The sequence below is a fragment of the Dromiciops gliroides genome, chromosome 1 (genome assembly GCF_019393635.1).
Source record: "Dromiciops gliroides isolate mDroGli1 chromosome 1, mDroGli1.pri, whole genome shotgun sequence".
NCBI lineage: Eukaryota > Metazoa > Chordata > Mammalia > Microbiotheria > Microbiotheriidae > Dromiciops > Dromiciops gliroides.
Window position 1 is genome coordinate 411762707 of NC_057861.1, and position 15705 is coordinate 411778411.

At 38.1% G+C, this 15705-nt stretch overlaps 1 protein-coding gene across 1 annotated transcript in view; it reads left to right on the top strand.

The window, feature by feature from the left end:
- OXCT1 (3-oxoacid CoA-transferase 1) overlaps nt 1–15705 on the top strand; it is a 187469-nt gene that overhangs the window by 139334 nt on the left and 32430 nt on the right. The window contains exon 14 of the mRNA XM_043979700.1: nt 5920–6009. Coding sequence (XP_043835635.1) covers nt 5920–6009 — 90 coding nt within the window. The remainder of the gene's footprint in view (nt 1–5919; nt 6010–15705) is intronic.

Sequence of the window (15705 nt, forward strand, 5' to 3'; positions counted from 1 at the left end):
ATACTATCTTCCAGTTTTCCCAGCAGTTTTTGTCAAATACTGAGTTCCTATCCCAGAAGCTGGAGTCTTTGGGTTTATCAAACACTACAATACTAGCGTCATTTACTACTGCATTTCCTGAGCCTAGCCTATTCCACTGATCTACGACTCTATTTTTTAGCCAGTACCAGATAGTTTTGATGACTGCCACTTTATAGTAAAGCTCCAGGGTTGGTACCGCTAACCCACCTTCCTGTGAATTTTTTTTCATTATTTCCCTGGATATTCTTGATTTTTTTGTTTTTCCAGATGAATTTTGTTATTATTTTTTCTAGCTCTATAAAATAATTTTTAGGTAGTCTGATTGGTATGGCACTGAATAAGTAAATTAATTTAGGCAGTATTGTCATTTTTACTATATTAGCTCTGCCTATCCATGAGTAATTGATATCTTTCCAATTATTTAGATCTGATTTGATTTGTGTGAAGAGTGTTTGGTAGTTGTGTTCATAGAGTTCCTAGGTTTGTCTTGGCAAGTAGACTCCCAAGTATTTTATATTATCCACTGTTACTTTAAATGGAATTTCTCTTTCTTTCTCTTGCTGTTGGACTTTGTTGGTCATGTATAGAAATGCTGATGATTTATGTGGATTTATTTTATATCCTGCTACTTTGCTAAAGTTGTTAATTGTTTCAAGTAATTTTTGAGTTGATTCTCTAGGATTCCTTAAGGGTACCATCATATCATCTGCAAAGAGTGATAGTTTTGTTTCCTCCTTGCCTATTCTAATTCCTTTAATTCCTTTCTCTTCTCTGATGGCTAAAGCTAACATTTCTAGTACAATATTAAATAATAGGGGTGATAATGGACATCCCTGTTTCACCCCTGATCTTATTGGGAAGGCCTCTAATTTATCTCCATTGCATATAATACTTGCTGATGGCTTTAGGTAGTTCTGTTTATTATTTTAAGGAAAGCTCCCCCTATTCCTAAACTCTCCAGTGTTTTTATTAGGAATGAGTGTTGTATTTTGTCAAAAGCTTTCTCTGCATCTATTGAGATAATCATATGGTTTTGGTTGGCTTTCTTATTGATGTGGTTGATTATGTTAATAGTTTTCCTAATATTGAACCAGCCCTGCATTCCTGGTATAAATCCCACCTGGTCATAGTATATTATCCTGGTGATCACTTGCTGTAATCTCCTTGCTAATATCTTATATAAGATTTTAGCATCAATATTCATTAGGCAAATTGGTCTATAATTTTCTTTCTCTGTTTTTGCTTTGCCTGGTTTTGGTATCACCACCATATTTGTGTCATAAAACAAATTTGGTAGAACTCCTTCTTCACCTATTTTTCCAAATAATTTGTATAATATTGGAATTAATTGTTCTTTAAATGTTTGGTAAAATTCACCTGTAAACCCATCTGGCCCTGGGGATTTTTTCTTAGGGAGTTCATTAATGGCTTGTTCAATTTCTTTTTCTAATATGGGTTTATTTAAGGATTTTATTTCCTCTTCAGTTAACCTGGGCAGTTTGTATTTTTGTAAATATTCATCCATTTCATTTAGATTGTCAAATTTATTGGCATATAGTTGGGCAAAATAATTCCTAATTATTGATTACATCTTTCTTAAAGGTACTATAGATAATGAAGTAATATCAATATTGAATATGTATGCGCCAAGTGGTATAGCATCCAAGTTCTTAGAGGAGAAGTTAAATGAGTTACAAGAGGAATTAGACAGTAATACTATACTAGTGGGGGATCTGAATCTCCCCCTCTCAGAATTAGATAAATCTAGCCAAAAAATAAATAAGAAAGAAGTGAAAGAGGTGAATAGATTCTAGAAAAGTTAGACATGATAGATGTCTGGAGAAAATTGAATGGGGATAGAAAGGAACATACCTTTTTCTCAGCAGTACATGGCACATTTTCAAAAATTGACCATGTATTAGGGCACAAAAACATCATAGTTAAATGTAGAAAGGCAGAAATAATAAATGCATCCTTTTCAGATCATGATGCAATAAAAATTACATGTAAGAAAGAGCCAGGGAAAAGTAGAATGAAAATCAATTGGAAACTAAATAATTTCATTCTAAAGAATGAATGGGCCAAACAACAAATCATAGAAACAATAACTATATCCAAGAGAATGACAATAATGAGACAACATACCAAAATCTATGGGATGCAGCCAAAGCAGTGCTTAGGGGAAAATTTATAGCTCTAAATGCTTACATGAATAAAAAAGAGAAAGAGGAGATTAATGAATTGGGCATGCAACTTAAAAAGCTAGAAAAAAACAAATTAGAAATCCCCAATTAGATACTAAATGAGAGATCCTGAAAATCAAAGGAGAAATTAATAAGATTGAAAGCAAAAAAACTATAGAATTAATCAATAAAACTAAGAGCTGGTTTTATGAAAAAAAAAACAATAAAATATATAAAATATTGGTTAATTTGATTAAAAAAAAGAAAGAAGAAAATCAAATTACCAGTATCAAAAATTAAAAAGGTGATGTTACCACCAATGAAGTGGAAATTAAACTGTTCAGCATTTTGGACAAATGGTCACCAGACTCTACTTGGAAGACCTCCAGTGAAGAAGAACCCATTACCTAAGAGATATCTTGATACTATGGAATGAGTGCTTGAGTGCTAAACTTGGAGTCAGATGACCTAGGATTCTGGTTCTATCCCTTATAGCCTATGTGACTTTGGGCATGTTTGCTTTAAAACTTTCCTTCCTTCCTTCCTTCCTTCCTTCCTTCCTTCCTTCCTTCCTTCCTTCCTTCCTTCCTTCCTTCCTTCCTTCCTTCCTTCCTTCCTTCCTTCCTTCCTCCCTTCCTCCCTTCCTCCCTTCCGCCTTCCTTTTAGCTTTTTCTGATCAAATATAACAGCCTTTTAGATATTTGAAGACAGGTACCCCATGTATCCCTGTGAGTATTAAATTCTCTATATTAAATACCCTCAGGTTTTTTTAACCAATTCTTATATGGCATAAACTCCTACTTAGCCTTACTCATGAGAATGGATTGAGAGGCCTTCATACTCTCCTTGCTCCTCACTAACACTTCTGGACAATTGTTCTGTCATTCTCATTTAGCCACCTCCTTTCCTTTGAAATTCATGCCGTCTGATTATATCACCCTCTCTTCATCTTAGTTACAATCACCCACCTACTTTCTGAATATTTCTCTAACTTTCTCAGTTAATTTAGTTATTGGGTTATAGTCTTTTTATTTTATCTATCAACCCATTTATCCAAATAGAAGGAAGCATACACACATTATTGCCAGAGGTGGATACCAGGGGGTAGAAGAGATTTTTTTCATATATGTGTATATATGTATATGAAAAAAGGTATATAAGTTTATATCATACTTACTTATATATCATATATATGTATACTTTCTATACATACACTCACACGCACATTGCATATACTTTCTGACCCTCTGTTTCTTTAACAACCTCAATCCTAATAACCTCCATTTTAAATCCACTTTAGCAATTATTGTCCTATGGCCACACTTTAGACCTACCCAATTATTCTTGGAGCTATACATACATAAGTCTATGTATAACTATGTAGGTATGTGTGTCTATATATAATGTATGTATGAGTACATGCATGTATGGCCTCAAATGAATTTCCCTTCTTTGGCAGTTTCTAACCCATAGTTTCTCCTTCTATTGAACCTTTTCTTTCTCCTCATCATGACCTCTTATCTCTTGCCCCCCGATTCATTTTCACCATTCTGACTTTATTTTCTTCTCTCTCCCATAGTAACTAACTTCAACAATATCCTTCCCATTGCTTCAGAACCCCATACTTTCTCTACCTTGGTGCTTTTTTCAGTCTTGGTATTCATCACCCCACTCTTCAAAAATCCCATCTGCTTTTTCTGCTACAATTTTTGGCTTTCTGAGCATGACTGGAGAAAAACATGAAACAATATTAAGTGGACTTACTATTAGTCATATGTTACAGTGTCAGTTGGATTTTTATTGCCACTCATCAATTCTTTAATTCAACTCTAATTGACTTTCATATTCTCCATATCATCCTCCTCTAAACTCCATTCCCCCTTTCCCCTTACCACATATATACACACATACACACCTCCTCCTATTGAAATCCAGCCCATCCTTCAAGCCCTAGCTGAACTGTCACCTCCTCCATGAAACTTTTTCTCCTAACTAGTATTACTCTCTCCTTAATTCTCTGGGTACTTCTCTTCATTGTTATAAAAGTATTATATTCTCTTTAGTTCCATATACATTTATGCATACACCTTTTGCTGTCTCCTCCATGAGGTATTGTTCATTTCATTGCCTTCCTTAGTGCCGTTGTTGTTGTTGTTATTTGTCCTTCATTTTCATTCTCATTCTCATTCTCTCTCTCTCTCTCTCTCTCTCTCTCTCTCTCTCTCTCTCTCTCTCTCTCTCTCCCTCTCCCTCCCTCCCTCCCTCTCTCTCTGTCTCTTTCGGCAATGGGGTTTAAATGACTTGCCCAGGGTTATATAGCCAGTAAGTGTCAAGTGTCTGAGACCAGATTTGAACTCAGGTCCTCCTGAATCCAGGGACAGTGCTTTATCCACTGTACCACTTAGCTGACCCCCCTTCATTCTCAAAAAGGACCATGACATCATGATTTGCAATCTATTGGATTTAAGTGAGGGAGGGCCATATAAAGTCACCAGCCTCATTCTTTCCTTTGGAGTCATATGGTCCAGTGGCAAGATATACATCAGGACAACTGGAGATGGCCTCCCTTCCTTGGTATAAAACACAGGCACAGCATACAACATAGTAGCATACTTGGCTACATGATTTTTAAATTATGGAAATAATAGCCTGAGGATTATATAACCAGTAGAAGTATTAAAGCAGAAGTGATATTTTATATTGGTCAAGAAAGAATTCTACTCTTCAGACTTTGGCCTGAGCAGTCCTGTCAACACAGGCCCAACCAGGATTGTGCCTGATGAGAAAGAATTTCCAAACCTTTTCTCTCCATACTCATCAAAATAAGGAAATACAGCATAAGATTCTGTCTTCTAGATGGCAAGAAATCTTGGGTTGAAAAATAAAAGTTAAAGAATTTGGAAAATATTAGAGGAGTTTGGGGACTCAGGCCAATGTGTCACTGACTTTCATTTTATTTGAGTAAGAGAAAAATCCATCAATTCCATCAATTCCCCGAACCTTAACATTTAGAAAGAAACTCTCTTCTGTCTGAATGATCCAAAGTAGGGTAGATGGGTGGGGGATGGTAGTCAGAGTAGGCATCATTCAGGAATTGATTGTTATTTCTGAAAGGAATTTGAATGATCTGCCCCTGTTTTGAAAAAAAGTTTTCTTCAGCCTACTTTTATCTTAGTCAGCCACCTGAAAATGCCATTACTGCCTTTGGTGGATTACCTGAATATTGTCTTCTGTTTCAGGGAATTGGAGAGGATGAGTTAACAAAATGTCTATAATTGAAATTGCTGTGATTCATATTCATGTTCAAGTTTCTTACAAGACTTTTAAACTACCATTTCCCTGATCCTGCCAGGATAGGTGTCTAGAGTCTGCAGATGTTCTGAAGTTACCTTATATATTTGTGAATTCTCTTATTGCTAATATATTTGAAATTAAAATCCTCTGTGTGTGTCTCTATGTAAGTAAAACAAGACTTTTGCACATATTGTTCTCAACTTTCTCTTTCAACTTTAAGGTAATAGAATACGAGGGTTCTAAGCTTCCCTGCAGAGGAGTTTTGACAGTGCTAATAAACAAGCAGGTAGAGGGGTGATTCTCCTCAGTTGATCAGACTTTGTTCCAGTGGTGTATTCTTTCAACTTGACTTGGCTCTCCCACACAAGTAATTAAATTCAAGAAATGTGGCTTCTTCTAATGCTCTGATTCTTGCTTGCAGGGAAAGATGGTGAAAGGAATGGGTGGTGCCATGGACTTGGTGTCCAGTTCAAAAACCAAAGTAGTCGTCACCATGGAGCATTCAGCAAAGGTAATGAGTGCCCTCGGTCATTTATAAAGCTCCTACTATGTGCCAGGCACTGTGCTAAGCTCTGGGCATACAAAAAGAAGCAAAAGACAATCCCTGCCCTCTCAAGGTGCTGACCCCTTAATGGATAGTATAATGGAGGTATGAGAGGAAGGAAATAAGCATGTATATATATATATATATATATATACATATATATATATATATATAGCACCTGTCATATCCAAGGCATATTACTAGGTGATGGGGATACAAAGAAAGGAGAAGACAGCCCCTGCCCCACACAGAGCTCGGAATCTAATGGGGGAGACAACAGGCTAATAAACACGTGCAAGCAAACTATAGACAGGATAGATAGGAGATAATAAATGAGGGAAAGCTCTAGAATTAAGAGGGATTGGAAAGGCTTCCTATAGAAGGTGGGATTTTAGCTGGGAATTAAAGGAAGCCAGGAAGGTGAGTAGTTGGATAGGAGGTGGGAGAGTGTTGTTCCACGTATGGGCCAGAGACAATTCTTGGAGTGGAGAGATGGGAGTGTCCGGGGATAAGTCAGAAAGCCAGTGTCACAGTATTGATCTGACACCCAAATGCTGTTTTTTTTGAAAGCCCACAGTTTGTCAAAACTATAGAGATACATACCTAATATGAACTCTTCCCCTAGAGTTCATATTCTAGGGGACAAAAACACATAATCCCTATGGTAATTAGCATAAATAGTTTTGTTCTATCTAATTAAAGATGACGCTTAAATGTGTTTTCAAGAGGAATAGGGTTTGTAAAAACATTTTAATATATAATTGCTTTGTTTAGTTAGCATGGTTTAGTCTCATTGCATGGAAGACTTGGGTTCAAGGCCTGCCTGTGACACATACTGACTGAGGGACCAGGGATAATACACTTAACCTTCCAGTGCTCTCAGTAATTCATTTAAAAAAAAATTTTTTTTGCAGGTTGTTTTTTGTTTTGTTTTGTTTTTGTGGGGCAATGAGGGTTAAATGACTTGCCCAGGGTCATATAGCTAGTAAGTATTGTTAAGGGCTAAAATTCTAGCTAAACTGTCTAAAATATCTAATGAGTGGTCACCAATAAATTATAAGCTTTAGCAAGAGTTAGACTTTTAAGCATTTATTAAGGAGAATAAGAATTTGGTAAAGAGAGAGAGAAAGGCCTAGATTCCTATCTATCAAAGGGAGAGCGCATTTCTAGCTCCCCTCTCCACCAGAGTCCAAAGGAAAGACCCGAGACAGAGCGCTAGTCTCTTCCTTCTTCCTCCCACTACCCAACGTTACTTCCTGATGCCAAAGAAAAGACTCCTGGTCTTGCCCTCAAAGACCTTCGCTTCATGGGCGGAACTCTTCTACAGTAAGTCTCCAGCAGGTGGTGTCATTCCAATCGTTACAGTATCAAGAGTCTGAGCATGATTTGAACTCAGGTCCTCCTGAATCCAGGGCTGGTGCTTTATCCACTGCCCCACCTAGCTGCCCCTACTCTCAGTAATTCTTAACACTGTAAGTTTCAGAGAAGGTGCTGACTTACATTGGCAGAAGGAGTTTCTTTACCACAGATTTCTCTCTGGCAGTGAAATCACAAGTCCAGGCTCCATCCCTACTATATCCAAAGTACTTATAATTATTTTGCATATGTCCTAATTATTCATTATAGTTTACCCAACCAGTTTGGCTTTAAAAAAATAAGACATCTTGTTCTTTGAATATTTGCCTCTTCTATAAAAAGTAAAAGCATTTAAAAGGTTATTAGATAAGATGCGATGACATGTTTTAGTTCAGGCTTTAATACCTATTTTTGGTGTCCTCCCTCTTCAGTGATGGTATTCTAACGGGGACAGCTATCTGAGGATAAAAGCCCCTTCCACACTAACACCTCCATGCAGAGCAGATGGTGATCTGCAGCTGCCATTGTAGAGCCTGGTCCTGCTTCTATCCTGGCCTCTCTTTAGAGAAGTTGGGAGGGCCTGTTGACGCTTCAGGCCTGTGTGCTGGAAGAAGCCCCATTTGATAATGGCTGTGTACCAGGCTGGTCAGCCTGCCATGAACAGCTGCTGCCCAGCAGTCATCCATAGCCAGGCCCCATTATTCTACATGCTATCACATCATGTACTCAGAGCATCTCTATCCTGCTTGGGGTCCCCTCACATTAGCTCATATTACCACAGCTGTGGTAAATATAGACCAAAGTCTTTGTTTCTTCTACCTAATGTTATATTCCTGGTGAGTTTTTCTAGTCCCAGACTTCATCATTGATTAGTTTTCTCTTTTAACACAATATGTGAATTGTAGGTAGCACTGGTGAAGTTGTACAAGGAATCATAAGCTCAGAATTGTTCTTGTCAAGTCATTTATTAAGCACCTACTATGTGCAAGGCATTGTGCTATGCATTGAGGTTACAAAGAAAGGCAGAAACATGATCCCTGCCTTGACAAGATATAAAGAACTATGTGCAGATAGAGAGATATAGATATTTGTATACAGGATAAATTGGAGGTAATCTCATAGGGATGATACTAAGATTAGAGGGGACTGAGAAAGGCTTTTTGCCTTGGGATTTTTTTTTGTGAAGCAATTGGGGTCAAGTGACTTGCCTAGGGTCACACAGCTAGTAAGTGTTAAGTGTCTGAGGCTGGATTTGAACTCAGGTTCTCCTGACTCCAGTCTCCTGTTACAGTCTCTTATCTATTCATATAGGTAATAATATATTTTATTTTTATCATAAAAGTATTTTATTATTTTCCACTTACATGTAAAGGTAGTTTTCAATCTTTGTTTTCATAATATTTTTAGTTCCAAATTTTTCTCCCCTCCTTCCCTTCCCTCCTCCCTCCTCAAGACAGAAAGCAATTCAATATAGGTTACATATGTACAATCACATTAAACATATTTCTGCATTAGTTATGTTGTGAAAGAAGAATCAGAACAAAAGGGGAAAACCTCAAAAAAGAAAAAGCAAAAACAGAAACAGTGTGGTTCAATCTGCATTCAGAATCCACAGTTCTTTTTTCTGGATGTGGAGAACATTTTCCATTGTGAGTTCTTTGGAATTGTCTTAGATCATTGTATTGCTGAGAAGAGCTAAGTCTATCACAGTTGATCATCACATAATGTTGCTGTTACTGTGTACAATGTTCTCCCGGTTCTACATATAGTTAATAATAGCTAACATTTATATAATACTTACTATGTGCCAGGCGTTCTGCTAAGCGCTTTATAATTATTACCAATTATCATCTACCAAATGGAAACAAAAATGTGGATGTCTACTTACTACCTCCTTGGCTATACCAAGATATTGTAAAGATCAATTAGATAATGACAATGAAGGATAAAATGTCTTGAACCTCTCAGAGAAAGTTACTGTGTAGTAGCTAGCCCTTGGATGTAGATTGAATACATAAACTATTTCAGGTTATTCAAGTTACTAGGGGCAGCTAGGCGGTGCAGTGGATAAAGCACTGGCTCTAGAATCAGGAGGACCTGAGCTCAAGTCTCACCTCAGACACTTACTAGTTTTGTGACCCGGGGCAAGTCACTTAACCCCAGTTGTCTTAAACATTTGGGGCCAGCTCCAGTCGTCTTGATGTCTGTCTGGCCACTGGACCCAGATAGCTCTTGAGGAGAAAGTGAGGTTGATAACCTTGCACAGCCCTCCCTCACTTAAATCCAAGTCAGTGCAAGTTATGACATCATTCCAATGTCTTGGTTCTCTTGAAGAACAAAGTTATAAACAACAACAACAAATTACTGTCCATTAGTTGTAAATATGGAGCTGACTAGTATAGATATTGTAGCCAACCAAACCCTTTGAAGCTGAATTTTGAACCTCTCTGCAAATTTGCTTTTGGGCCAGAACCTAAAATTGATACTGAAATTTAAGATGAAAAGATGAGTGAAAGTCTATTTTCTCTAGATGCCTACATGTAAAAATAACAAATCCTAGCATACGCAAAAATATACTTGTATCTTTTCAAAATAAGTGGCTTCCAGTTAGGTAGTAATCCATGTTTTCATTCTCCAGTAAGCTCTTCCTCATAGGTATATGAGATGCGTTTGGAGGGGCAGTCTGGTAAAATGATGAAGACCACTTGGAAGTCATTTTGGAAAAAAAATGCTGCAATTAAATGTCTAGAATAATGAGGCTTTTGGTAGCAGAAATCTTCAGTATTCTAAAAAAGCTTGATATTGAGACTTGGGTTTTGTCATCTAGGTTTATTAACCTTCTTATTTGTCCACCATCTGATTTCTCTGAACTTCAACTTAATTGGTTTCAGACCTGGAGCCTGGGTCTTGGCTAATTTGCCTGGCTGATCTCACAGGATATTTTCTTTGTCATGTTCTCATTCTTAGTTTTAAAATTAAATCCTCTTGCTTTTACTCTATAAACCCAGGTGGTAGGTAGTCATGATTCAGCTTGGTGGTGATGGTGGTGGTGGGTGGGTGTTACATAACTTAATGCATGTACCTAGGAGATGTGCCTTATACTAGGATAAGGATATGCTTATCCTTAAATCCGTAAGTCAATTGCCATTAAGAATTGTAAGCTTTTAGAGGACAGGTACCAAGTCCAGCTCTCTTCCCATGAGTAAGTTCAGCCACCAAAGTAATGAGAATCATGAATCAATTCTGTAGTGCAACTTGTAACAAGTATGAAATTACCATAATTTGTTTACTAAATATTATAAAGTGATCACTGGTGTGTAAATATGGGACAATAGAAATTATATTCACATAGGCGACTCTTTAGAGAGATGACTTGCAAAAGCAGCCAAAAGTATTTAATTTCATAAACAAAATTATTCTAAGCTTACAAAGCAAACCTGCATCTCTCCTAAAGACAAGTATTTATTTGGAGAAAATTCTTTCCAACTTCCTTTTGTTACTGCTTTGATGTTGATGCATACGTCAGGCAAGGTCTTTTGTCAAAACTGAAGTCAGCCTCCGCCTGAATTATTTTTGTGCATTTGTTTGCAAAACATGAAGGCTGCATTTAGCCAACTCTCTATCTCTTTGTTTTTGTGTTTTTTGCTTCAACTTTTGTCTTTACACTCAGCTGGAATTCCTGATAAAGAAAAACAAATGGTGGCTGTTGCTGCCTGACACATCTAGCTAGCAACCCTCCCCATACCTAATCTTCTCACAGGAAATAGAAAACATTGTTTCCATGTTGTTTTGCTCTCAGTGGGAAAACTGGAATTATGAATAAGATCATGGTTAGAGGAGGTAGTTATTATTCCCCGCCATGTAAAAATAACAATTTGTATGTGCACAAACAAAAAAAAATACATTTGCATGTGTGTGCTTTTTTTTTTTTTAATTAAGCTACTTCCCATTGGGGGTATCTCCATTCATTAATCAAACTTCTTTACACTCTTAGAAATGCAAGGAAGAGATACTAACTGGTTAATAAATGTTTGTTGAAGGCATTAATGAATGAAAACATCTGCGTTAGGCAATGACGAAGAAAGTATAAATACCTTCTTCCTCTCAAGTTTTAACAATTCAGTTAGTCAATAAGCATTTATTGAATGTTTAATTTATACCATGCCTTATGCTAAACACTAGGGACACAAAGAAAGATAAAAAAGCATGGTCCCCTACCCTCAAGGAACTTACAGTCTAAAAGGGGGAGGAAGGAGGCAGGAATTCAGTTCAATAGACTTCTACCTTAATATGTTAAAAAGCAAACAAAAACCAAAAATCCTACATAGTCTTATTTTCTTGGTTGTAATCCCATTTCCTTTGCCCTTTGGAATATCATATTCCATGCCCTCCTGTGCCCCTCCCCTGCCTGGGCCACTGCTACTCTAGCCTACCTCCTGGTTCTCAGCAGAGGTATAAAATCCAAGTTCTGCCTTAACACTAGCATAGACCCCTGTAGTCTCCCCCCTGCCCAGAGCTCAGCCCACTCACCAGACTGTGAGCTTAGTTCCAGATGACACTGGCGCTTCAGCTTATTCAGAGACTCTGGGGGTCTCCTTCTCTGGTGAGGCCTTCCTGGGACTGGATCTATGTCAGGGTGACTGTGGGGTTGGGCTCGACTCCTGTATTAGCACAGCAGCTCCCTCCTTCTGACCTTTGAAGCCATTCTTGGTTAGAAGATGATTTCAGCACATTCTTCTGTGAATTTTGCTGCTCCAGGCATTTTCCTATGGCATTATTTGGATGTTTTTTGGAGTGATTGTGTCATGAGTTTGGGATCTCACTCACTACCTTTCCTCCGCCATCTTGGCTCCACCCTGGAAGTCTCCATGGTCTTATTTTCAAGGAGCTGCACTCCAGTACAGATGATAAAACATGTAAATGAATATGATACAAAGCAGAATGTTTAAGGATAGGAGGAAACGATCAGTTTCCTGGGGAGAAGAATGAAAAGAAAAGGGGAGGGAGCAGCTAGGTGGTGCAATGGATAGAGCACTGGCCCTGGAGTCAGGAGGACCTGAGTTCAAATTCAGCCTCAGGTACTTGACACTTACTAGCTATGTGACTTTGGGCAAGTCACTTAACCCCAGTTGCCTCACCAAAAAAACCCAAAATTAAAAAAAAAAAGAAAGAAAGAAAAAGGGAGAAGCTACAGAACAAAGAACGCTTCATAGTTCATGAGAAAAATGGCACCTTAGTTGGGCTTTGGTGTTGTGGAGATAGTATTTCACTCATGGAAGAAGGTCTCTGAATGGAAAAAGGCAAGAGAGTATAAGCCAGAATTAAGAAATAAATTTGTTGGGGCAGCTAGGTGGCTCAGTGGGTAAAGCACTGGCCCTGGATTCAGGAGGACCTGAGTTCAAATCCAGCCTCAGACACTTGACACTTACTAGCTGTGTGACCCTGGGCAAGTCATTTAATCCTCATTGCCCTGAAGAAAGAAAGAAAAAAAGAACAAATTAAAGAACTTTGTACATAAAATGGGTAAAGGTGAAGTGTTTTGTCTTAGGCAGGACAAAATGGCCATCTCTGAAGTTCTGTTTGCAGAGCTCTTCTAAGAGCTTCCCACCCTGGGATTGGCCCTTGTGGGCCTTCTCCCAGCATGTTTCTCTGAACCTGCTGGCAGATGGCATTTCTCAGGGGATTCAGGACTATCTTCGTTTAAAAATATTAGGGAAGAGAAACTATGTGCCAGGCACTTACCAGAGCCTACTGTGCTTTAAATGTCATATTGGGATTTTCTTCTATGTGCAAAAAACACTAGATTTGAATCCAGAAATTCTAATCTTGATACCATTACTTAATGCTCCCAGGACTTTAGGAAAGTTAGTCTCTCCAGGACTCAGTTTCCTTAATTGTAAAATGAGGGGGTTGGACTAGAAGATACCTGACATGCCCTCTAGAATCTAAATCCTGTAATCCTGCTAGTACTAGGGAATTACTGGTGATTTTTGAGCACGGAATTAGAACTGGCTTAACCACGTCTGTACATTAAGAAATTTGAAGGGGCAGCTAGGTGGCACAGTGGATAAAGCACCGGTCCTGGATTCAGGAGTACCTGAGTTCAAATCTGGCCTCAGACACTTGACACTTACTAGCTGTGTGACCCCGGGCAAGTCACTTAACCCCCATTGTCCCGCCAAAAAAACAAAAACAAAAACAAAAAAAGAAATTTGATCTGGCAACTTAGTGAAGGAAAGGTTGGATCAGTCAGTCAATAAACATTATTAAGCACTTATGATAAGAGCTCAGAGGTACAGAGTCTAGTTTGGAAAGCTATTAGGAAGGCTTTTGTATCCTCCATTTCCATTGATGTTGTTATTTTGTCCTTCATTCTCGAAGAGAACCATGACATTAGGAGGTGATGTCATGACTTGCACTGAATGAGATTTAAGTGAGGGAGAGCTGTGCAAAGTCACCAACCTCATCTCCTCCTCCAGAGCTATCTGGGTCCACAGCGGCAAGACATACCTCAGGATGATGTATGTCCCAGATGTTAAGGTAGTTGGGGTTAAGTGACTTGCCTAGTGTCACAAAGCTAGTAAGTGTCTGAAGTGAAATTTAAACTCAGGTCCTCCCAACTTCAGGGCTAGTGCTCTATTCACTGCACCACCCAGCAGTTCCTTCCAAGCTTGAAATAAACACTTAAGCACCTTAATAGCCGATCCAAGAACAGAACCTTCTGACTCCTAACCTCAAATTCTTGGCTGTGCTACCCTGCCAAGTACCTACCCTTTCTCTTGACTACCTCAAAGCAGGTGATTTTGTTCTCCAAATAATGTACAAGAAGACCTATTGTCAAGAGTCTAAGCTTTCAGTTTATGAAAGGAAAGAAATTTAGTCACATTTGTCAGTTACCCTATAGAAGCAAAGTCTAGGCATCTATTTTAATAGCACAAATGAGAGACCTATTTCTGTAGCAGGCTTGGATCTTATTTATATTTCAATTTTTTGGCCAACAGGAGGTCTGGATCCTGAGGAGAAGAAAAGAGCCAATAATTACATTGTTCTGAAGTTTTATATATATCTCTGTGAATAATATGGTCTATTAGGTATAAGCTATGCCAAATGTATATGACTTTTTGAGGGACTTATATGGAAATCTTTTGAGTTATGTGTCCTGTCAGTATTTTTTTTCCAGGAAGCATTAGAAAAAGTAACCTAAATAACTACTCATTTATTTTTGTACAAACCAGTAAGAAACTAACAGATTTAGTCTTTTGGAGCTATATTTTTGGTGGGGTTTTTTTTGTCTCAACCTTTAATTTCATTGGTATAGAGAGCCAATGCAAATCAGCACCTGGGGCATTGAGAGGTTAATTGATTTGTCCAAGGTCACATAGCCAGTTTGTGACAAAGGTAGGCCTTCAGTACAGGCTACTTAGCTTTGTGGAACTTAATCTGAGCAAATCTTTTCAACGATGCTTTTTTAGCAACAGGATAGCGATTATGTAGCTTCTTCTTTTTAAATGTGATAGAGCAAATTGTAGATAATTATCAACCACAGCAACTCAGAAAGATTGTCAACTATGCCACAGAGGGATTGCAGTTTACCATCATCTGGGGGGACAGAACTTTGAAATAATAAACTCATTTTTCAGTCCAGTTCTTTTTTATGGCAGGTTTGTAATGGGATTTAATGATCAGGAACTATTTAGGACTAATTTTATTTACCTTTAAGATGGTTTACCTTGTAAGCCATCACTTGGTGGTTAGTGGAATGAAAGCTCTTCCATGACAAAGACCTTTCTCACTGGCCCCAATCTTTGTCTGTTTGTATATTTGTTGTCTTTTTTGTTCATTTGTTCAGTCATGTCCAATTCTTCATCTCCCCATGGACCATAGCATGCCAATACTCACCATGGAGTTTTCTTGGTAAAGATACTGGAATGGTTTGCTATTTCCTTCTCCAGTGGATTGATTAAGGCAAATAGAAGTTAAGTAACTTGCCCAGGGTCATGCAGCTAGTAAGTGTCTGAGACTAGATTTGAACCAGGTCTTCCTTAATCCAGGTCCAGAGCTCTATCCACTGAGCCCCCTAGCTGCCTCCTAGGCAATCTTTTTATACCCAGCAGCTAACATAGGGTTAGGTACCTAGTGAAAGCTCAATAAATGTTGAACTAAATTTTGGTGATGTCTTTTTTCATTTTCTGGTGATGATGGAGCACCCAGCACAGTGCATTATTTTGATAAAACTTATTACCAATAATCTGGTCAAGTTCCCACCTAGACCTCAAATAAATCGACAGGATTGTTTTGAGCTAGTGA